The sequence below is a fragment of the Lathyrus oleraceus genome, chromosome 6, assembly GCF_024323335.1.
Source record: "Lathyrus oleraceus cultivar Zhongwan6 chromosome 6, CAAS_Psat_ZW6_1.0, whole genome shotgun sequence".
In the NCBI taxonomy this organism is placed as follows: domain Eukaryota; kingdom Viridiplantae; phylum Streptophyta; class Magnoliopsida; order Fabales; family Fabaceae; genus Lathyrus; species Lathyrus oleraceus.
Window position 1 is genome coordinate 510667809 of NC_066584.1, and position 23090 is coordinate 510690898.

Below are 23090 nucleotides of genomic sequence, written 5' to 3' on the forward strand. Positions count from 1 at the left end.
GATAAGCTCATTTGTCTTGATTTGCGACTCTAGGAAGTGCTTGCTGAAGTCTTCAAACTCTTTAGGGTAATGGACCATTTACCACAATAGGGCCACCGAAAGTCAGCTGCCTTTTGTTGACCATATTTTGCACTTATTCTTGGAAGACCTTACACTCTTCGATTGAGTGTCACATCACTCCATCATGAAACTCACATTGGACATTTGGGTTGTACCAAGAAGGGAATGGGAACTTCATGGACCTGGTCTCTCTAGGAGCTATTGACAAGATTTGGACCAACTGATACCACAATTGACTATACGTAATTGGGATCAGGTCAATCTAGAGAGTCTCTCTTTCTTGCCGGTTTGGAGGTCTACGTTTATTTTGACGTCGATGGTGATTGTTTGGATTTCGAGCTCGATGATTCAGACGTTGATGTTGATGCGGAACTTGAGTTGGCTGAGTCGGCGGACCTTATCACGGTTACTGGTACTGAGGACCGGGAGGTAATGGTTGTTAGCATTGAATAACCGCTGCATATGGATGTCGATAATATGGCACCAGAGACGTAGTTTGTGGAGCTTGGTGAACTTCTGAGGTTGACTCGGTTCCATCCTCTTCCTCCTCTTGGGAATGACTAAGGGATTAATTCTCAATAGTCTGCATACTCGAGACACCTTGGAGTCTTCCTCTTTTAAGGTCACTCTCGATGCGCTCTCCAACTTTCACAAGGTCAGAGAAACTTGTTGATGCACTGCCTACCATCCTTTTGAAGTATGGACTTTGTAGGGCATCCAAAAACATATCCACTAATTATTTCTCTGAGAGCAGAGGTTGAGCACAAGCATAAAACTCTCTCCATCTTTGGACGTACTCTTTGAATTACTCATCACTCTTTTAAGATTGATCTTCAAATGAAAGTGGCTGGGATCCACGTCCAAATTGTATTGGTATTGTTTTAGAAAAGCGTTCGCTAGGTATCCCCACGACTGAATATTGCTTCTTTCTAATCCCATATACCAAATCAATTATGCCCCACTCAAATTGTCTTGAAAACAGTGAATCATTAGCTTATCATCGAGGGCATAAGAGGTCATTTTTTGGCAGAACATCATTAAATGGTGCTTTGGGCAGCTATCCCTTTTGTACTTCTGAAAGTATGGTACTTTAAATTTCGGGGGTACGACTAGTCCAATCACTAAAATAATGTCCAAAGCATCCATGTCAAAAGCATCATGATCCTCTATAGCTTTAAGTCTATCATTCATCACACGGTACTTTTCAGCAATCTCAATAACCTTTGGTCTCTTGGTCTTCCTCATCGAGATTTCCCCTTGGGAATTTGGCTCTGAGAATGAAACATTATGATACTTAATTGCATCATGAGGTGAGGAATGTCCATATTGGATACTGGGATGCTCTTGTATAGTAGGGTTCTCAATAGGGATCTGAACAAGCTGAGGTTGAGCTTGATCGTTCATTTGAGGTGGAATGACATTTTCATGATGAGAATCCGTTGAATGTTGTCCTCTCTATTTGTCAAAGCTATCATAGCCTTTACGTGTTGGTTTAACTATTTCTTCATCAAGTCAAAATATTCTCTTGACACAGCCTGGTTTTGCTCTCCAAGGTCCATGATCCTTCAGGAGTCACTTTAAGTCTGATACGAGTGTGAGGAAATCAGCTGGGGGTTATGGACAAAGGATGAATGATATTTTTTTGCTATTTTGGACTAATATGAAATGCATGATGACGAATTCAAATGCAATGGTATGTGAATGAAAGGAATTCATTTTTTGTATTTTGGTATGCAATGAAAATACAATGCAGGTATAGTTAGGACTCAGAATAACGTGAGTGTTGCTAGAACAACCTATTTAGGAGGTCTCCTTATAGAGGACAGTTATACTCTTTCTATCTATAAAGCGCTCACAGGATAGTTTCTAGGCTTTTTGGATAAGGTTCCCAGAGTCATGGACTCTAACTATATCAACGTCATGCAACAGGCTAGCCGTTTTATGACATGAGTGACGAAAGGTATCTTTTGAGTGGGGTTTTCGTGTTATGTGCAACAAGGAGAGGCCCTTGGAGTCCACCAAAGAAAAAACTGGTTTTAAGAGGGGCTCCTAGAGTCATGGACCCTTCATGAATCAATGTCATGCGACATGCTAGCTGTCTTATAACGAGATCTACAAACAGGTCTATTCTAGGGGAGTCTTCATGCTAGGCCTGCAAGGAGTGACCCTTGGGGACTAACACAACACAACTTCCAATTCTAAACTTATGTATTCTCTCTTATTTTTCCAAAACTCTGGTGTAGAGCTTTATTCATGATATCAAAATTCCCAAAACCCACAAATATATATATATATATATATATATATATATATATATATATATATATATATAGATATAAAAAATATGGTAAAGCAAAGATAAAGAAAACATATAACAAAGAAGAATGAACAAACAAAACTAACACACATACGAAAACCTAACTAAACTAGGGTTGACTGACTTAGGAGATGTTCTTGTTCCCAACAGAGTCTTCATTTGTCGACGCTAGAAACATGAGTATCTCGCAGATGATTCCCTGGATAATCTCGACAGAAGATTTCCCAGTTAAACCTCGGCAGTAGATTCCCTGTTTGATCTCGACAAGGGATTTCTCAGCAGGCCTCGGAAGAAGGTATTTCCCCATAGAATCTCGACAGTAGATTCCCTATTTGATCTCGACAGGAGCTTTCTCAGCAGGCCTTGGCAGAAGGTATTTCCCTAGTAGAGTTGACATCGAAAAATGAAAACATGACTTAGTGAAACGCTATCGCATGCTCGTGGGATGAACTAAACATAGCCACCACCGAACTTTATTTATTCCCAATGAGGAAAAGGGAAAATATCGATAAAACCCCTAAAAGAAAGGATAAGATACGGTCATCGCAACCAATATCAGGGTTCGGGAGTCGGTTACGCATGGGGAAGGTATTAACACCACTCACGTCCGTTGTACTCAACGGGAACCGTTTAGTTAATTTTGAATTGAATGTTAGCTTATGTTAGTTTGGGATCTTCTACTTATTTGGGATAGAAAAAGAGAGAAGATATATGTTTTTGAATTTTTTATTAATGGGAAAGGACCTAAAAATGTTTTTATTATTAAGGAGCAAATAAAGAAAGAAACTAAACCTAATTTTTTATTAATGGGCCTGACAAGATTTTGCAATCCCTCTCCTACGTATCTTCGGGTGCAATAGAGAATTGAAGGATTACGTAGTTCAGAGTAGAAAATGTTTGTTTGTTGGTCGATTTTCTATTTTATATTAATCGACGAAAACATTGTTTTACCCAAAGCAGGTGAGGAGTGGGCGTTTGCATCATATTGAATGGATTTACAAATCCACATTCACGGGAAAATGTCACTTATCTAAACTTAATGATTATGGATGATGCATTGTTCTGCATCATCTTAAGACAAAATATCTTTCGTTTTTGAAAAGGTTTTTAAGATCGTACGGTGGCAAGAAAAAAATAATTTGATTGGTTGGATGTGTTTTAGGTGAATGACGAATATTTGATGAGAATGAGACCTAAGCCCCGGGATCAATCATTCGGGGTTCCACCAGAATGCTAGATTCCAACAGTCATTTTTCATTCAAATTATTTAAGAAAATTGTTTGATGGACAAAGAACGCTTGATAATAATCAATTGTTCAAAGAGTTGCACCAGAATGCTTGATCCAAATGACCCTTATTTTGTCCAAGTTAATTAAAGTGTTTTAGGGAGGAAAGAAAAAAATGAACGGTTAACCCAAAATGTGTGGCTCGAGACTGATCTTTCGAGGGTTTCCACCGGAATGTTAGATTCCAACAGTCCTCTTCTTTCGAGTTTCTTATAAAAAGATTTGAAAATTGCATTTGGTTTTAAAAAAATCACTCGATGTGGATTAAGGTTTGATTTGCGAATGGAAAATGATTTGTAAATAGATGAGGAATAGTTGAAATGCAAACAAGTAAATGCGAACACGCAAAAGAAAAGAGTTCTTTGTAAGAAGGCCCAAGAGTAAGCCATGGGATCAAAACAAACTGAAAAACAACTGAATTTGGCTTTAAGCTAACTTAGAGTGGATTCATGTAAGAATCACTCTATAAGAAGCCGAGAAAAAATAATATGCGCCCAAACAATTTTCGAATGCTAAATTAGATTTTAAACTCTGAAATCATAACACTATATTAAACCAAACATCAATCAAGCACATTATTATTATTACAGAAGTGTCACAATTTTATACATCAACTTAAAGTAAACGAAAAATTGAAAGCTAAACACAACACGCACTTGTTATCCACAATAAATTTGTATTGCTACAAAATTGAAATAGAACTAAAATAAAATAAAATAGAGAAAAAATATTAACACATTAAGTCAAAACAAAATAAAATATATATATGTTATGGAACTTAAACTGAAAATAGTAAATATATGTATATGAAAATCAAAACAAAAATTATATAAGAAAGAATCCAGTCATACATTCTCGTACTAAACACATAGACATTCGACATCATTTCTTACGTGATCATGTGCTCAAAGGTGATGTTGAAGTCTCATTCGTGGATACGCATAATCAGCTTGCCGACATATTTACAAAACCTCTCCCGAAGGAATCATTTTATAAAATTCGAAGGGAACTTGGTATTTAGATGATTGTGACATTTGATTATTCAAAATTAATCAGTACAAATACAACAGTACACTCTCTCATTACCTCAAACTTTTATTTTAGAAGTGTACGTATGTGTTTTCTTACATGAGTTTGAAGAAAAATAATTTTGTGTGCTTTTATAATGTTTGTATGACTTGTTTGCTTCACATAAAGTTGCCTAAGGATATGTCATAACATGTGAAATTATTGATATTTTAAAATTCATTGCATACTGATCCTGGTGAACTCACTGGTTTTCTCTTTAAGGTAATCGATTACCCCTTAGCATGTAATCGATTACATACCTTCTTGCGTGATTCACTACTATTTTTGTACATAGTGTAACCGATTACACCTCTCAGGGTAATCGATTACACCTGATCGTTTTTAGATTTTTTGCTTTTTATTATATGTCATTATTTGTTTATGTATTCATATTATATGCTTTATCATCATACAACATATATATGTTATTTATTATTTTGTCTTTCCCATCCTTTTTGCTAATGACAAAAGGGAAGAAGATATATTTTGGTTGTTGTATATTATTTGTCTCTCTAACAATGCAGCTAGCAATCACTTTAAAGATTCCCTCAATCTTGGATCAAGGGGGAGCTTCGATCAAGGGGGAGTTTTCAATTGTTAGAGAAAGTAAGATTGGATCAAACTTTCAATAAAGAGTTGTCATCATCAAAAATGGGGAGAATGTGAAGACAAGTTTCTCAAAGTGTTTTGATGAAGACATGCTCTACAAGCAAATATGCATCGAAAAAAGAATGGCTCAAGACTCAAGCTCAAGCACAAGCTTCACTTTTAAAATAATCTCAAGTCTTGAAGATTGCTATTGATTTGATCAAATTATTAAGGTATTAAGTTCTCAACCTCTCTATATTCATTCAAGTGCTCTAGGTTTTCATACATACATATCATGTTTATTTAGGCTCTTACACATATTCCATTTGGCCTTACAATTCACTCTTAATGCATTTTATCTTTCTATTTTTGTGGTAATCGGTTACCAGGTTTAAGATAATCGATTACCAGTTGTGTGTGCTGCCTCCTGTGACCAGTTTTACAACAGGTAATCGGTTACCATAATATGGGTAATTGATTACATAGTTAAAATTTTCAAATTTATTAATGTTGGCTCATGTGTATTCGATTACACCATATTGGGTAATCGATTACCACTGAACCAGTGACAGAAAGAAATGCATTCTTTCATGAAAACTCTTTCTGAAATGTATTCTTGAAGCATGACATCCTTTCATGTATCGTGACCATTTAGAAAGGTGTCTTAGGGTTATATATAACACATTTCTTCAGAAGTTGAACACATCTCCTTTACACAAACATTTTCAAACAATCTTTTTCTTTATCTTTTCAAATTCTCTAAAGTGTTCTTGATTAAATTTTTCTGGTGAAACTTTCAACACCGAATTTTCATATACATTCATATAGTTTCATCCATATAATCCTTAGAGCACTTATATGTCATAAAGAATAATGATTACTTTAAAGGAGAAGATCAATAGATTGATAAATTATTCCATCTGTCAAAAACTTGTAAAAACTCGTATTGTTCTTATTATCCTTGTTGTCCAAGACGGTTGGAAACAAGAGAATCATTAAGAGAGGATTGTTCTCTTAGTGGATTTAGTGAAAAATCCAAGAGGGTTATTCTTGGTATTCTTGTTAGAGTCTGTATAGAAAGACTAGGCTGTCTTGTCCATAACATCTAACTATAATAAAATCTCTTACATGTGGTAAGGGGACTTGATTACTCTCAGATTATGAGGGTAACCAGTATACGTCTTGGTGTTATTTACTTTCTGCATTTTACCGTTTCATTGCATAACCAAACCAAAAAAGAAAGAACAAGTTTTCATAAAACCGGAAAAAAAATTCAAAGAACCTAATTCACCCTCCTCTTAGGCGCATACTCAACTTACAAAATACACATTGAGTGTAAATGAAATTCATCAAATCAGACACACAAAAATCAATAAACTAACCTCAAATATGATTTAAAATTAAAACAACAATGTAAAGTATATCACTTGCAAAACCATTAGATCAAGATTGCATAACTCAAATTCTAGAGAGTAGACAACTTGGGTCATCTTCTTTGACTCTGAGAAATTCTGAAACTGAGTCAACCCTAACAAAGCTCCACCCGCAGAAATTCTGAAACTGAGTCAACCCTAACAAAGCTCCACCCGCATCCTGTCAAATTCTGCATATTAAAAAAAAATTCTACACAATTTCCAACATTAATATTCGTCCTGTACCAAAAAAGCAAATACTAAATTTCCAACAACTTTGAAAGGAAGAAGCAAGAAGTTCACATGAGATAATTTAGTCACAATTTCTTGCAGAGTTTATACAAATAACAGTTTGCCTTCCAATAATCAAAGTTATCAAATATGAAGAACTCAAAATAATAATAATAATAATAATAATAATAATAATAATAATAATAATAATAATAAGTTTTAAGTTTTATATTAACTTCAACTAATAATCAAAGAATTTGTCAGTATAATACCTGCATATCATTTGACAAAATCTAAAATGTAGTATGATGTAAGGTTAGTGGGACCCATCGATTGTTATACTTAACATAGAGAAACTGTTTCAGCATCATAATTGTTATACTTGGAAAAAGCCGGAATCCCAAATTCTACAAATTGGTGAGACTCGCTGAAAGAAGAAAAACAATTACATAATTTTTTTTCACCAGCTTTCTCTTTGTATCTATTTCCAACTTTAAAGCGGCAAGGTTCACAATTAATTTTGCAGATCTGAATCTATTTTCTCATCTTTGTAGACATGGATCCATTTTTTCATTGATATTTGTAGATCTGGATCTAAATTGATTAGTCGAAGTCTCGAAGATAAAGAGAAAAATAGTACATAATGAATGAAAAAGTAATCTTTTCGAAAATGAAACAAATATTACAGAAAAAAACACACGTGGAAATACCTGAAGTCAATGAAACGAAAATCAATCAAGGTTAAAGTTGTTATACAAAGAGAAGGAAAGAGTGAAATTATTGTGAAGTAAATCATATAAAATATTTTGGTAAAGAATATCTTAAAAATAAATTATTTAATCAAATATCCAAGTAATTACATTTAATTACGGTCAAAAATATATTTAATTATTTTAATTACAATTTTGGTCACAGTTTTTTCATAGACAATCCATGAAATTTTTATTTCTCATCTGATATTTTCATCTATAAAGTTTCATAATATATTTACAATATCTAAAATTCCAAAATAAAATTTTAAATTGATGTTTGCTTGATTTTTTTGGTCTTATTATAGAAATTATAATAAATTTTGATAGTTGTATTGAGATAAATATAGTAGAAGTTTTATAAATTATGTTTTTTATATTACAAGAATTATATAAAACAGAGAAATAAAAATTTATCACCTAAGTTAAAAATTAAATGAAGAGATATTATTTTAAAAATTATGTGTTGATTTTAATAAAAATATAAAATTAATTTTTTAATTAATTTTTTCAATACAAACAATATGAATTTATAATTAGTAAAAACTTTTAAAATTTTAATTTATTATAATTATTTTATTGAATAAGAAATATTATTGTTGAATTTAATATATTTATTTAATAAAAGAAAAATTAAAATGATTATGATTCACTTTTATTATTTTTATTATATATTAAATTTGAAATAGTTATTGTCTTTAAAAAAGATAAAAAGTATTAGTTTAGTATTTCTTTTTTCAAAAATATATATTCAAGTAACAGTATCAATAAATTTTCGTAAATATTCATAATATCTTAAAATTGACGGATAGATTATCCGCATATGGAATAAATATAAACATTTTATTTTTTAAACGGGACGGAACAAATAGTAGGATAGTATATGGATACCCGTTGACATCCATAGTAGCGACTTATTCTTTTCTAGTGACAAATTTACCATAAAATGATTTATTTTAATTTTTAATATATATTTTCAATTCTTCTCTTTAATTAATATTATTTTTAATATTTAATAAAGAAACTTTAATAAAACAATTATTTTATCTTCTTTATTTATTTGGAGGGAGGAAATAGTTAAATAGGATAATTAGTTTTGGGGACGGAGGAAATACTTAATCAGGATAATTAGTTTTTGTTGATAGCATAATATAGTACAATATAGTAGGAGTAGAAAGCATTGCAATCAAAACAAAATTCCTTCCTAATATTTTGAAGATACTTGAAGACCCATCACTTTGCTCCTCGCAAATCAAAATTCCTTCTGGATGTAAACACCATCTTAGATTCTAGAGAAACCTTAATCAACTTGATGCTCTGTTAAAAAAAATACAATAATGCATTTAAATCTGAACTAAATAAAATCAAGTCCATATTACTCATAAATTAGTACACAGACCTAATTGCATAAATGAATACAAGTTTTTGTTAAACATACTCTTATGTTTTCTTGATGAAAACACTGGTCAAGACCATCTTAGATTGTAGTGAAGCCTTGAGCAGCTTGATACCCTGTTACACAATATAAAGCTCTAAAAAAACAACAAATGAAAAATTTGTACACAAGAATAACAAAGTTTGTTGTTATTACCTCGTCCATCCCCATCTTAACCACCTTTTCTTGCAAGGAACCAATGTCCTTGACATTGAACTTGTTCAACAGTGTGATGCTTGAAATTGTTGACATTGGCTGAATCACCAAATCATCCATCACCATAAATGTAATAACATCCTTCACAAAACCACTCTTGATATTGGAAAAAACTTTCTTTTCCTCAACATTCTTATTTCCAAAATATCGTACTTCAATGTTCATATAACCGCCGCAAGGATACCCAGGACGGCCGGGACATCGAGTAGTGTTGTCATATGTCACCTGAAAATTACATTTTTTTGAGCACATGTATAACTTAGGTTCTTGCTCATCGTCTTCATTGTCATCATTCTTGGTAAGGAAGCCAGAGATTTCAGTGGAAGAGCTTTGAAATTTTGGGTTTAAGAGAACATCTTTTGTTTGAAATGGTTGCATGTATTCCTGGTTGAGATTTTCAACGCTCTGGTACAGATTTCCTAAGCTGCCTACCATGTCATTCGCACTTAAAAGCTTAACAACAGTACCAATAGGTAAGCATAGCAAGTTGAAGAGAAAATCTATAACAGATTTTGAAGCTTCGGCAAAAAGAACTTTCTGATTCTTTGTGTCGATAAGAAGTTTCATGGAGACTTTGGTGGATGAAGAAGAAGCCATGTTATAGTGAAAGGTAATAATAATAATAGACTTATTAAGAAAATGGTATTCATTTATAGACAGATTATTACAAAGTGTTTAGTGTGTGTGGTTGATAGAAGATATATGTATATAATAAATAGCATTGTAAAAGTAAAAGCATTCACTCAGTAGTTGATGTGATTCGCCGCAGAAAAATAGAGGGTATGATTATTAATACACAGTAAAACGCCGCAGAAAAAACCGAAGAATATTAGTGAAACTTTCTTTAAATATTACACTAGTACAGTATTAATTTTTTAAAGTTTGTGCAACATTGCGGTGTTTTGATTGTCACTAAACTTATCTTTACTATATTAATTTTTTTTATAAAAAATATTTATACATAATTATAAACAATCATTCATTTGCATTAATATAATTATTTAAAAAATACAAAAAATTAAGGATTAATTTCTGAACTGTTTGTACTCGTGGTTTAACAAGCAAATTTATGTATTGAGATATTACACTCACTCTAATACTTATATATCAAATTGGGTTAATGTATTAATGAAGAAGAAATAAAGGGTTTGTTTTAGGGGTGCCAAATTGTCGGTCAAACATGTTTGCTTTAGTAACATGTTTTTTTTAGGGCGGTCCAAGATTTTAGGGATTTTCATTTTGTTGGTTGTTTATTTTGTTGTGAGTTTGATGATGATGTTTATTGACATAAGTTAAATGTCTAGATTCAGACAAAAACTTGATTATAATCAAACTATATCAAAACATGTATTGTGAAATTGATTTAGATTTTGTTGGCATTACCGAGTCGATAGGGACAAAGTTGCGGCGTTACTTGAAGACTTGATTTTGCGTAGTCTTTACAAGGGAAAAGTTGGTCGGAGACCTTACTTTTGTAGTATTTTTTGAAGCACCTCAGGGAATCTGGGATGTCTTGGTGGGTGCCCAATTGTAGTTTCACACGATTAATATGGCGCATCTTCACAATATAGAACATGACAATTAATGTTGTTGTAGTTCTGTAACACCCTGAATAATATGTGTCTAGAATCATACTATTAAAAATGTTAAAACATGATACTAAGTTCAACAAAAGTTCATAACTGACAACAGATTCAAGTATGACACTAGATCCATAACACAAGACATATACAAGCAGATCTCTAATTCAAATATACTACGGATGAAATGCATATTGAAACACAAAATATATCACATAGATTTCTACTCTTTAGCTTAACTTGCATTTTACTTTGTCTTACCCCTGATTATCTAAAATATAAAACATTGGGTGGGACATACCATGGGGTGGTATAATATGAGAAAATCGAAGAATCACCTTGCTTGAGAGTGCATATTTCTTCTTGGATATCCGAGATTCTGAACATATCATCATGATAGAACCGATCCTTGGGCTCTTTTCAAATAATGGATGTGGTTTCCATCCACAAGATGCTCTGAGAAATCTTAGAATCAACAGAGTTGTTTAACCATGACATAATCATGTGTTGCAGCGATCCCAGACGATAGAACCACAATCTTCATTTGGTGGTCTTAAAAATGAACAGTTGATGAAATGTAACTTGTTCTTGGATATGAGCACCATAGTCATGGACCTTGACCAAGAAAGATAATTCCCTGCATTCATAAGTGGAATAACTAACACCAGTGCAGAATTTTGATTTGGGTGCATGAAATAAGGATTGAGAGTAACATTATGATATCCCTTGTTTAGATTTGACATTATAGCATGAACTCTATTGGAGCTTGAAAGACTTTTAACAGACATTGTTGAATTAGAAAAAAAGAAGAAAATTATATGAATATGAGTAACGGATTAAAATTGGTAAGATTTGTGTAGGCAACGTAAATGATGGTGATGGATTCACAGGTCGATGATACCATGCGAAAGGAGAAATTAAGACTCTATTGAAGAAGATAGAACAAGCTTTATTACATTGATTGTTGGTGATTTTAGTATCATCAATGTATTTTAGTAGTAATGTGATTTACTATAGGCCGATGCAATTATGCGTTAAAGCTTGTAAACGAGTTAGGGGTAGTGCGGAGTGCACGCTCGTCGAGTAAACGTATAATTGAATGTGAATAATTGAAACGGGGTTCCAACATTCGAAATTTTCTTTTGAATTTTGAATCCTTTCCCAACCGACATAACCGTTTCTGAACAGTTGCGTCTTTTCGGTTTCTGTTATTGATCTCCTATATAAGGAGTCATTTGGCCTCAGTTTGAAAAGTGATAACGAAATCAAACTTTCTCTCTACATTCCTGAACATCTCTCTTTGCCAGAAACAAATTGTTCTTCAAGAATTATCCCCACAAAGATTTCGTGAACCCAGGCAAGAATAGGGTCGAAATACTTTGTTCGGAAAGTGTACGAACACGATTCTTCGAAGTTATCCAGGATTATCATACCCATTTTTCTAACAAACGAACAAAGTAGTTTCTGATAATCATGGCTGGAGGAAGCACCGTCAAGGAGATGACTACAAACTTCGGAAAATTGGACAAGTTTCAAGGACAAGACTTCAGCCGTTGGCAAAAGAAGATGCATTTCATGTTGACAACGTTGAAGGTGGTGCACGTCCTGTCTACACCGATTCCAGAACTTCTGGAGGAAGACACGGTTGAAAATCTGAGACGTAGATCAAAATGGGAGAACGACGACTACATATGCAGAGGGCACATTCTTAACGGTATGTCTGATCCCTTATTTGATATTTATCAAAACATAGAATCTGCAAAGGAATTGTGGGATTGTCTCGAATCCAAGTACATGGCAGAGGACTCATCTAGTAAAAAGTTCCTGGTAACCGATTTCAACAATTACAAAATGGTTGAATCGAGGTCTGTCATGGAACAATTCAATGAACTCCTCCAAATCCTTGGACAGTTCACACAACACGGATTGAAGATGGATGAAACAATATCTGTCTCAAGCATCATAGACAAGTTGCCTCCTTCGTGGAAGGATTTCAAACACAATCTGAAGCATGAAAAAGACGAACTGTCTTTGATCAAACTTGGAAGTCACTTGCGCATAGAAGAATCTCTAAGAGCGCAGGAGGATGACAAAGGAAAAGGCAAAGAAATTGCTGGACCCTCGGTTAATATGGTCGAAGAGGGTGGTAAGAATGGTAACAACAAAAACAAAGGAAAGAAGCGTGCTTTCAAGAACAATAAGGGAAGTTTCGGTGCTAACAAGAAACCGAAACTAGAATGCTGGAAGTGTGGCAAAACAGGCCACTTCAAGAAGGATTGTCGTTCCGGCAAAAAGCATGATAACGCGAATGCAAGTGGTTCAGGAAAGGGGTCTAAGGACCAATCCGAAAACCAAGGTCAGAAATCAATTCGTGATTTGAATAGTTTGATTAAACATTCGGTTTCACTAAATTCTGAAGCATTCTATGTGCAGGATGATGCTATCGCGTGGTGGATTGATTCTGGCGCTACAACACATGTTTGTAAGGATCGTTTCTGGTTCAAGACTCTTGTTCCAGTGGAAGATGGTTCTGTCCTCTACATGGGAGATGATCACTTCGCTCCCGTTGAAGGCAAAGGAAACGTGGTGCTATTACTTTGCTCCCGTTAAAAGAACTATGTTTGGGGAGAAGCTATGTTAACGGCTTGCTATTTGTTAAATAGGGTTCCTAATAAAAGGAACAAGACTACCCCATATGAACTTTGGTATAAGAAACGACCCAACTTAACATTTCTACGTGTTTGGGGTTGTAGAGCCGTTGTTAGACTCCCGGACCCAAAAAGGAAAACTTTGGGTGAAAAGGGTGTAGCTTGCATCTTTGTTGGATATGCTGAGCACTCCAAGGCCTATAGGTTTTATGTTATAGAACCTAATGACTCGATTTCTATTAACACGATTATAGAATCGAGAGATGCCATATTTGATGAGAATTGTTTCTCTTCTATACCTAGACCAAAGGACTCTATACCTAATTCAGATGAATCTCTAAGGGATGATCATTCAAATGATGTGCCAAGTAAGACACTTGAACCCCGTAGGAGCAAAAGAGCTAGAAAATCTAGATCTTATGGATCTGATTTTCAACTATATTTAGTTGAGGGATCAAAGGATCAGATTGACACTCAATACTATTATTGCTATAGTATAGAGGAGGATCCAAGAACGTATGATGAAGCTGTGAAATCTCGAGATTCTGCTTTTTGGAAAGAAGCAATTGACGAAGAGATTGGTTCTATCATGGAAAATAATACTTGGGTATTATCTGATTTACCACCAGGTTGCAAACCATTGGGTTGCAAATGGATCTTCAAAAAGAAGATGAAAGTCGATGGTAAAATTGACAAGTTTAAAGCTAGATTAGTTATCCAAGGCTTCAGACAAAAGGAAGGGATTGATTATTTCGATACCTATGCTCCTGTTGCCCGTATCACTACTATTAGATTGTTGATTGCCTTGGCGGCTATTCATAATCTAGTGATTCATCAAATGGATGTCAAAACAGCATTTCTGAATGGTGATTTGGAGGAAGAAGTGTATATGAAGCAACCTGAAGGATTTGTAATGCCTGGTAATGAGCATAAAGTGTGTAAGCTAGTTAAGTCGTTGTATGGGCTGAAACAAGCTCCGAAGCAGTGGCATCAAAAGTTTGATGAGGTTGTTTTGTCTAATGGTTTCATTCTAAACCAAGCTGACAAATGTGTATATAGCAAATTTGATACTTCCGGTAAAGGAGTTTTCATTTGCTTATATGTTGATGACATGTTGATCTTTGGCACCGACCAAAATCAAGTTGATAAAACAAAGAATTTCTTGTCATCAAAGTTCTCCATGAAGGATATGGGAGAAGCGGACGTTATTCTTGGTATTAAGATTAAACGGGAGAATAAGGGGATTGTAATTACGCAATCTCATTATATTGAGAAAATACTCAAGAAGTTCAATTATGAAAGTTGTTCTCCAGTAAGTACTCCCATGGATCCGGGAGAAAAGCTTATGCCAAATACAGGTAAACCCGTGGATCAACTCGAATATTCAAAAGCTATAGGCTCTTTGATGTATGCTATGATTAGCACTAGACCGGATATTGCTTATGCGGTTAGAAAGTTGAGCAGATTTACTAGTAATCCTAGTAGACATCATTGGCATGCGATAACTAGGGTATTCAAGTACTTGAAGGGTACAATAAATTATGGATTGTCATATATGGAATTTCCTTCGGTGTTAGAGGGTTATTCGGATGCTAGTTGGATAAATAATGCTGAAGATTCATCCTCTACAAGTGGATGGGTGTTCTTGCTTGGGGGAGGTGCCATCTCATGGGCTTCCAAGAAGCAAACATGTATAACTGGTTCCACAATGGAATCTGAGTTTGTAGCATTAGCTGCTGCTGGTAAAGAAGCGGAATGGCTAAGGAATTTGGTATATGAGATTCCGATATGGCCTAAACCGATATCACCAATTTCTATCCGTTGTGATAGTACTGCCACATTGGCTAAAGCTTATAGTCAAATATACAATGGAAAGTCTAGACATTTGGGTGTTAGACATAGTATGATTAGGGAATTAATCATGAATGGGGTGATATCTATTGAGTTTGTTCGATCGCAACAAAACTTAGCTGACCACTTGACGAAAGGGTTAGCTAGAGATTTAGTGAAGAAGTCGGTAATTGGGATGGGATTAAAGTCCATTTAAATCTATTAGCTATGGTATACCCAATTCCCTTCTAATACAACATTAGAAGCAGAATTCAATGTGGAAAGATCATAGTTAGAGATTGGAGCAATTGTGTTTATCTTCCCAAGGTATGTGCTCAGACCTGCAAGTGATGGCTAGGTTGAATTATATCTTCTTAATGGTTCTTTTGGAAAATTGCAAATGCAGGTGCAAGATTAAAAGAATCACCTATGTGAGCATGAAGTTTTGCCGCTTCAAGAAGCTTGGACTTGGCTTCCTATATGCTTATTAATGGATAAGGACACATGGCTTGTAAAGTGTCAAGTATGAATAGTAGAGTATTGTAAGAAACATATGTGTACTATATCTTCAGACACTCAAATGGATTGACGGGTTCAATCGCTATGACACCCCGATTTTCGAGTATTTGGAATGTGTATTTGTACTAAGATGAAAATTCAATCGCAAGACATTTTCATTTATGCATTTGTTTGATCGTTATACCTGTGTGTTATACCCTTGTATATATAATTGTATATACTGAGTAAATCAAGGATTACACTAAAATGGAGGGGATTTGTTGGTGATTTTAGTATCATCAATGTATTTTAGTAGTAATGTGATTTACTATAGGCCGATGCAATTATGCGTTAAAGCTTGTAAACGAGTTAGGGGTAGTGCGGAGTGCACGCTCGTCGAGTAAACGTATAATTGAATGCGAATAATTGAAACGGGGTTCCAACGTTCGAAATTTTCTTTTGAATTTCGAATCCTTTCCCAACCGACGTAACCGTTTCTGAACAGTTGCGTCTTTTCGGTTTCTGTTATTGATCTCCTATATAAGGAGTCATTTGGCCTCAGTTTGAAAAGTGATAACGAAATCAAACTTTCTCTCTACATTCCTGAACATCTCTCTTTGCCAGAAACAAATTGTTCTTCAAGAATTATCCCCACAAAGATTTCGTGAACCCAGGCAAGAATAGGGTCGAAATACTTTGTTCGGAAAGTGTACGAACACGATTCTTCGAAGTTATCCAGGATTATCATACCCATTTTTCTAACATTGATCACGAGAAACTATTACACCAATCTACCAAGAGAGTAAAACAATCTACTACTTATATCAATTATAGAACAAGCTTTATCACATTGATCACGAGAAACTATTACACCAATCTACCAAGAGAGTAAAACAATCTACTACTTATATCAATTAAAGTCAGTTAGAGCTGAATAACTAATTTCTAACAATATAACTGAAAGTAGTCATGCTAGTTACGATTAGTTAGAGCTGAATAACTAATTTCTAACAATATAACTGAGTAGTCATGCTAGTTACAATTAGTTCCCTTCCCTTAGAAAATTTCAACTATAATTCAGTTAACTTGCCTGGCGTCATTTTACCATTCTTTCATTATCTCTTTATGTTCAACACTATATGAACTAGGAGATGGAAAACATAGTCATGGTGCCCTTTTTAACCATGATCAAGATCTCATGCATGGAGAGTAAATGATAACAGGATGTAAACAATGCCTGCAACTCAAGATTCATTGAATAGTTATTTAGAAGGGAATGAAAAATGCTAATACAGGGGAGAATAAATGAATACAGAAATCGAATGAAATCATTTTGAGAAGTTGGACTCTAAAAAAAATCTCTTAACTTCTCGAAAATTCATCTTGTATTTTGGGGTTTTTTTCTAAATTTTCTTAAATCCACATATTGTAATTTGTAGTTATTATAAGAAAAGTTAAATTTTCATATTTAATGGAACAAATTCATATTGATTAAACATAGATATTATGTGTAGTTAATTTTTTATATTTCATATAACAGAAAAGATGAATTTACAGAAATATTTTTTTTTATATTTCATGGATCAACTATTCAAGTTAAATAAAAAATACAAGAATGCTTACATAAAATGTTTCAAATATTATTTAATTTTGTTAAATTAGTGATCAAAATTAGATAATTTTTTTTAATTATAGTAATGACCAGAAGATATACTAAGATAAGGCTACGGTTAAAAAATTACAGTTCTCTGTATTAATTACATTTTCGGTAATATAAGAGTGAATATATCACATATATTGGACAGAATGATAGCAATAAATACTTGAAGTTGAAAGCAAGTATGTGGATGAAACACTACTAGTTAATAAGTATAACTAAAAGTCTTGGCTGATTGTAGAAATAGTACAATATTCAAGAAATAAGGATGATATACTTCATACAATTGATCATTCAAAAATAAGTGAAAAGCATTGCAAGCAAATTTTTAAGCAGTAGTACTGTGAGTAACAAAACCAAAATCCAGCAAATCAACCTTTTTTCTTAATATTTTGAAGATAATTAGAGACCCACCACTTTATTCCTTGCAAATCAGCATCCCTTCTTGATAAAAACAGTTGTCAAAACCATCTTAGATTGCAGAGAAGCCTTAAGCAACTTGATTCCCTGTTACCAAAAAATACATGTAACGTAAATAAAAAAATACAAGAAATCAGTGTTGTAAATATTAGATTGTAAATAGTAATTATTTCTATTAGTAATGAGGCCCATTAGGTCTTCTATTCTCTCTTATTTAAAGCATGTAGATGTAACATGTAAGAATCACTTTTTAATATATCAGTAAAATATTTTATAACATGGTATCAAGAGCTCCCGATTTTGGGGGATTCGCTTCCGCCTAAACCCTAGCCGCCTTGTAGCGGAGTTTTTTTTTACTGCAGTTTGCAGTTTGTTGTTGTTTTTGGGTGTTTGGGTCATTGTTGTTGTGCGTGCTTCTTGTTTTTGTTCACTCATCTTTGAAACCCTAACCCATCCTGTTTCTTGGTTTGTTTTATCTCGATTGTCCTTTCAATGGCTGAGATTATTAACGATCAACCACCTCCACCTCCACCTCCACCTCCACCTCCCACAAATCCACCAGCCCCATTTAATGCTAAGGATTTTGTCGTTCAAAAAGGTTATTGGCTTACCGGCAAAAATTATTTTCAATGGTCTCAGTTCATCAGACACACTCTTAAATGTTGCGACATGCTTGATCATATTGAAGGAAATCCTCCTCTGGTTACTGCTCCTAACTTCCCTTCCTGGGATAAAGATGATTCTGCTATTATTACTTGGCTTTGGAACTCCATATCTCCAGAAATTAGTAGAAATTGCATGTATCTCTCAAGTGCAAAGGCAGTTTGGGAGTATCTTCGTCGCAGTTATTCCATGAAACAAGATATGTCTGCTTGTTATGATTTAAAGAGGAAAATCTTCAACACTAAGCAGGGAAATCTTTCGATCACTGAGTATTTTGGAGTTCTCAATGGTTTTTGGATTGAGTTGGATCAGTATCAGAATTTGAAGATGGAGTGCAGCAAGGATACTGCCACCTTGAATACTGTTGTTGAGCGGGATAGGATCTTTGATTTCCTAGCAGGCCTTAATGCTGAATTTGACCCTATTCGGGTGCAGATTTTGGGTAAGGAAAAATTTCCTGATCTTAATGAAGTTTTTTACATGGCCGTAGTGAGGAAACCCGTCGTCAAGCTATGCTTCATGAACAGCCCCCGGATGTGTCAGCATTAGTAGCTAGCAAAACAACAAGACAAGGACCACCACTATCATCATCCAAGAATGTTCGTGACAAATTCTATTGTGAGCATTGTAACCGATTAGGGCATACAAAGGATAGGTGTTTCAAACTTCATGGGAGGGAGCAGGTTCTTAGCCGAGGTGGCGGTTCTCGCAACATGCACCAGTATCAGGCACATGTTGCTACACATGTCCAGGATACTGAAAGCTTTGAAAAGAGGGGAACTGATCTTTCCTCCTTCAGTCAGAATGATGTGGAACGGTTGAAATCTATGCTTGACTCCATGAGTAAGCCTTCTGGTTCTGGGTCTCTAGCAGTTACTGGTAAGAGTTTGTGTTCCCGAACTCTTACTGTTTGTGGTAATATTCCTAAGAATGCGTGGATTCTTGACTCTGGTGCTACTAATCATATGACATTTGATTCCACATTATTATGCTCTTATACCACACCTTCGAGTATTCCTTATATCACTGTTGCTGATGGCTCTCATGCTTGTGTTGTTGGCACTGGAAATATTGACTTGCAACCTCCATTCCAGTTGCAATCTGTGCTTCATGTTCCCACACTTTCCCACAATTTAATTTCCATCCATAAGCTTACCCGTGATCTGAATTGTAAAGTAATTTTTTCTATGTCCCATTGTGTTTTTCAGGACCTTACCACGGGGCAGACGATTGGAATTGCTAAGGAAAAGGAAGGGTTATACTACTTCTCTGATGACCATCCAAAGGTGTTGTCCTCCTGTTTCCAGTCTCAGTCTTCCTCTTCAGCCTCACAAATTTGGCTTCAGCACAAGCGTCTCGGTCATCCTCCATTTTATATAATTAAGTTTATGTTCCCGTCGTTGTTCTTACACCATTCTGTTGAGTCTTTTAAGTGTGATGTTTGTCAGTTGGCAAAACACAATCGTGTATCTTTTCCTTCCAGTTTTAATAAAAGTGATGAACCTTTTGATTTGATTCATTCTGATGTTTGGGGACCTGCCCCTACCTCTAATATTTTTGGTGCAAAATGCTTTGTCTCATTTATTGATGATTGTACTCGGGTAACTTGGATTTTCTTGATGAATACTAAATCCGAAGTACCATAAATATTTATCCAATTTTATAATATGGTACAAACGCAATTTGGGAAAGGCATAAAAAGAATTCGTTCTGACAATGGTAAAGAATATGTCAATCATACCTTTTCCAACTTCACTAGTAAACATGGCATTCTCCATGAATTCACATGTGTTGACACCCCACGACAAAACGGTGTCGCAGAAAGAAAAAATCGTCATTTACTTGAAGTTGCTAGATCTCTCCTTTTTCAAATGTCTGTTCCTACCTCTTATTGGGGTGAGGCAATTCTTACTGCTGCCTATCTGATTAACCGGGTCCCATCTCGAGTGTTAGGTAATCAAAGTCCTGCCCAATTTATGCTTTCACGTTTTCCATCTGTTCCTATCTTACACACTCTTGAGTCTCGCATTTTTGGTTGTGTTGCTTTTGTTCATGTTCACAAACAATATCGCAACAAATTGGATCCCCGTGCTGTCAGATGTATCTTTCTGGGTTATGCACCCAACAAAAGAGGGTACAAATGTTATCATCCTCCGAGTCGAAAATTCTTTGTCTCCAAAGATGTCACCTTTCATGAAAATGTGTCATATTTCACTCGTTCTCAGTCTCAGGGGGAGAACATAAGTGACTTAGAGTCAGAGTCAGAGTCTGAGTCCGAGTTTCTGATCCTTGGTCCTAGCCTCCCTAGAACACCTATCAGTGTTCCCTCTCTTGAACCCGAGTTGTCACCTAGTTTGAGTTTGAGTCCTAGTTCAACACCTGAATTTGAGCCAGTAAGTGTTCCTGGTCCTTCAAGGCCTTCTGTTTTACAGGAATCAGCACCTCCAGCACCAACTCTAGTGTATCAGAGAAGAAGTAAACCTGACCTTCTCCAGAAACAAATTCAATCGCCTGAACCGGAGGTAAGTACTGAAAATGATTCCTCTAGTGATGATTGTGCCATTTCTGATACTTGTGACACTAATCCAGTTGATTTACCCATTGCTTTGAGGAAGGATAAAAGATCTTGTCCCTCCCTATATCGACACCCTATCTCTCAATATGTCTCCACTAAACATCTTTCCACACAATATCAAAGTTTTGTTGCAGCTGTTGATTCTGTAAAAATCCCATCATCTGTTGAAGAAGCATTGCAAAATAAAAATTGGGTCCAAGCTATGGATGAGGAAATGAGAGCACTTGAAAAAAATGGTACTTGGGAGATTATTGAAAGGAAAAGAGACAAAAGTCCAGTTGGATGCAGATGGATCTATACTGTAAAGTACAAATCTGATGGTACACTTGATCGGTACAAAGCAAGACTAGTGGCAAAAGGTTATACTCAGACGTATGGTATTGATTATGAGGAGACATTTGCCCCAATGGCAAAGATGAATACTGTTCGAATTTTACTATCTCTTGCTGCTTCATGTGGATGGGAATTGCAACAGTTTGATGTTAAAAATGCGTTCTTGCATGGAGACTTAGAGGAAGAAGTGTATATGGAGATTCCACCAGGTGTTGGCATAACAAATGGAGCTAACAAGGTGTGTAAATTGAAGAAAGCCTTATATGGACTAAAGCAGTCCCCTCGGGCATGGTTTGGAAGATTCACAAAGGCAATGATGTGTTTGGGCTATAAGAAAAGTCAAGGAGACCACACTTTATTTTTTAAACATTCACAAGGAGGAAAACTGACTATACTTCTTGTTTATGTTGATGATATTATTGTTACAGGAGATGATTTGACTGAGAGACATTTCCTCAAAGAGAAATTATCAGCAGAGTTTGAGATGAAAGACCTTGGGCAACTCAAGTATTTCTTGGGAATTGAGGTAGCCTACTCAAAGCAAGGCATCTTTATTTCTCAAAGGAAGTATGTGCTTAATCTTTTGCAGGAAACTGGCAAACTTGGATGCAAACCTGCAAGTGTTCCCATTGAACAAAATCACAGGATAAGCTTTGAGGAGGAAAGTGACAAAGTTGACAAGGGTCAATATCAGAGATTAGTGGGAAAATTGATTTACTTGGCACACACTAGACCAGATTTGGCATATGCAGTCAGTGTGGTGAGCCAATTCATGCATGATCCGAGGGTGAGACATTTGCAGGCTGTAGACCGCGTTCTACAATATCTTAAAGCAACTCCAGGGAGAGGACTTTTGTTTAAAAGAGGTGGAAATCTAACTATGGAGACTTACACTGATGCGGGTTATGCCGGATCAGTGAGTGACAGAAGATCTACGTCAGGCTATTGTACTTTTCTGTGTGGTAACCTTGTAGCTTGGAAGAGTAAGAAGCAAAGTGTAGTTGCTCGATCAAGCGCCGAGGCAGAATTTAGAGCTATGGCATTAGGAATTTGTGAGCTATTGTGGATGAAACAAATTCTAGAAGACTTAAAGATACAATGTGAAGGTCCTATGACATTGTTTTGTGACAATAAATCGGCTATTAGTATTGCTCATAATCCTGTTCAGCATGACATGACTAAACACATTGAGATTGACCGACATTTTATCAAAGAGAGGTTGGATAGTGGACTGATAACTACATCTTACGTTCCTTCCGGGCATCAACTGGCAGATGTGTTAACAAAAGGCTTACCAACAGAAAGATTCAGGCAACTTACTTGCAAGCTGGGAATGATAGATATCCATTCACCAGCTTGAGGGGGAGTGTTGTAAATATTAGATTGTAAATAGTAATTATTTCTATTAGTAATGAGGCCCATTAGTCAAAGCCCATTAGGTCTTCTATTCTCTCTTATTTAAAGCATGTAGATGTAACATGTAAGAATCACTTTTTAATATATCAGTAAAATATTTTATAACAA

General features: G+C 35.1%; 1 protein-coding gene across 1 annotated transcript; it reads right to left on the reverse strand.

The window, feature by feature from the left end:
• Positions 1-8786: 8786 nt before the first annotated feature.
• On the reverse strand, positions 8787-10011 carry LOC127098102 (uncharacterized). The gene is made up of 3 exons (XM_051036602.1): positions 9303-10011; positions 9150-9223; positions 8787-9028 (listed from the first exon to the last, which is right to left on the reverse strand). The coding sequence occupies exons 1-2, from the start codon at positions 9957-9959 to the stop codon at positions 9152-9154; spliced, it is 729 nt and encodes a 242-aa protein (XP_050892559.1). The 5' UTR covers positions 9960-10011; the 3' UTR covers positions 8787-9028; positions 9150-9151.
• Between the last annotated feature and the right edge of the window lie 13079 nt (positions 10012-23090).

Coding starts and splice junctions, on each gene's coding strand:
- LOC127098102 (XM_051036602.1), bottom strand. CDS start 9,959: ATGGCTTCTTCTTCATCCACCAAAGTCTCCATGAAACTTCTTATCGAC. Junction 9,224..9,302: donor TTAAGATGGGGATGGACGAG/GTAATAACAACA, acceptor ATTGTGTAACAG/GGTATCAAGCTGCTCAAGGC.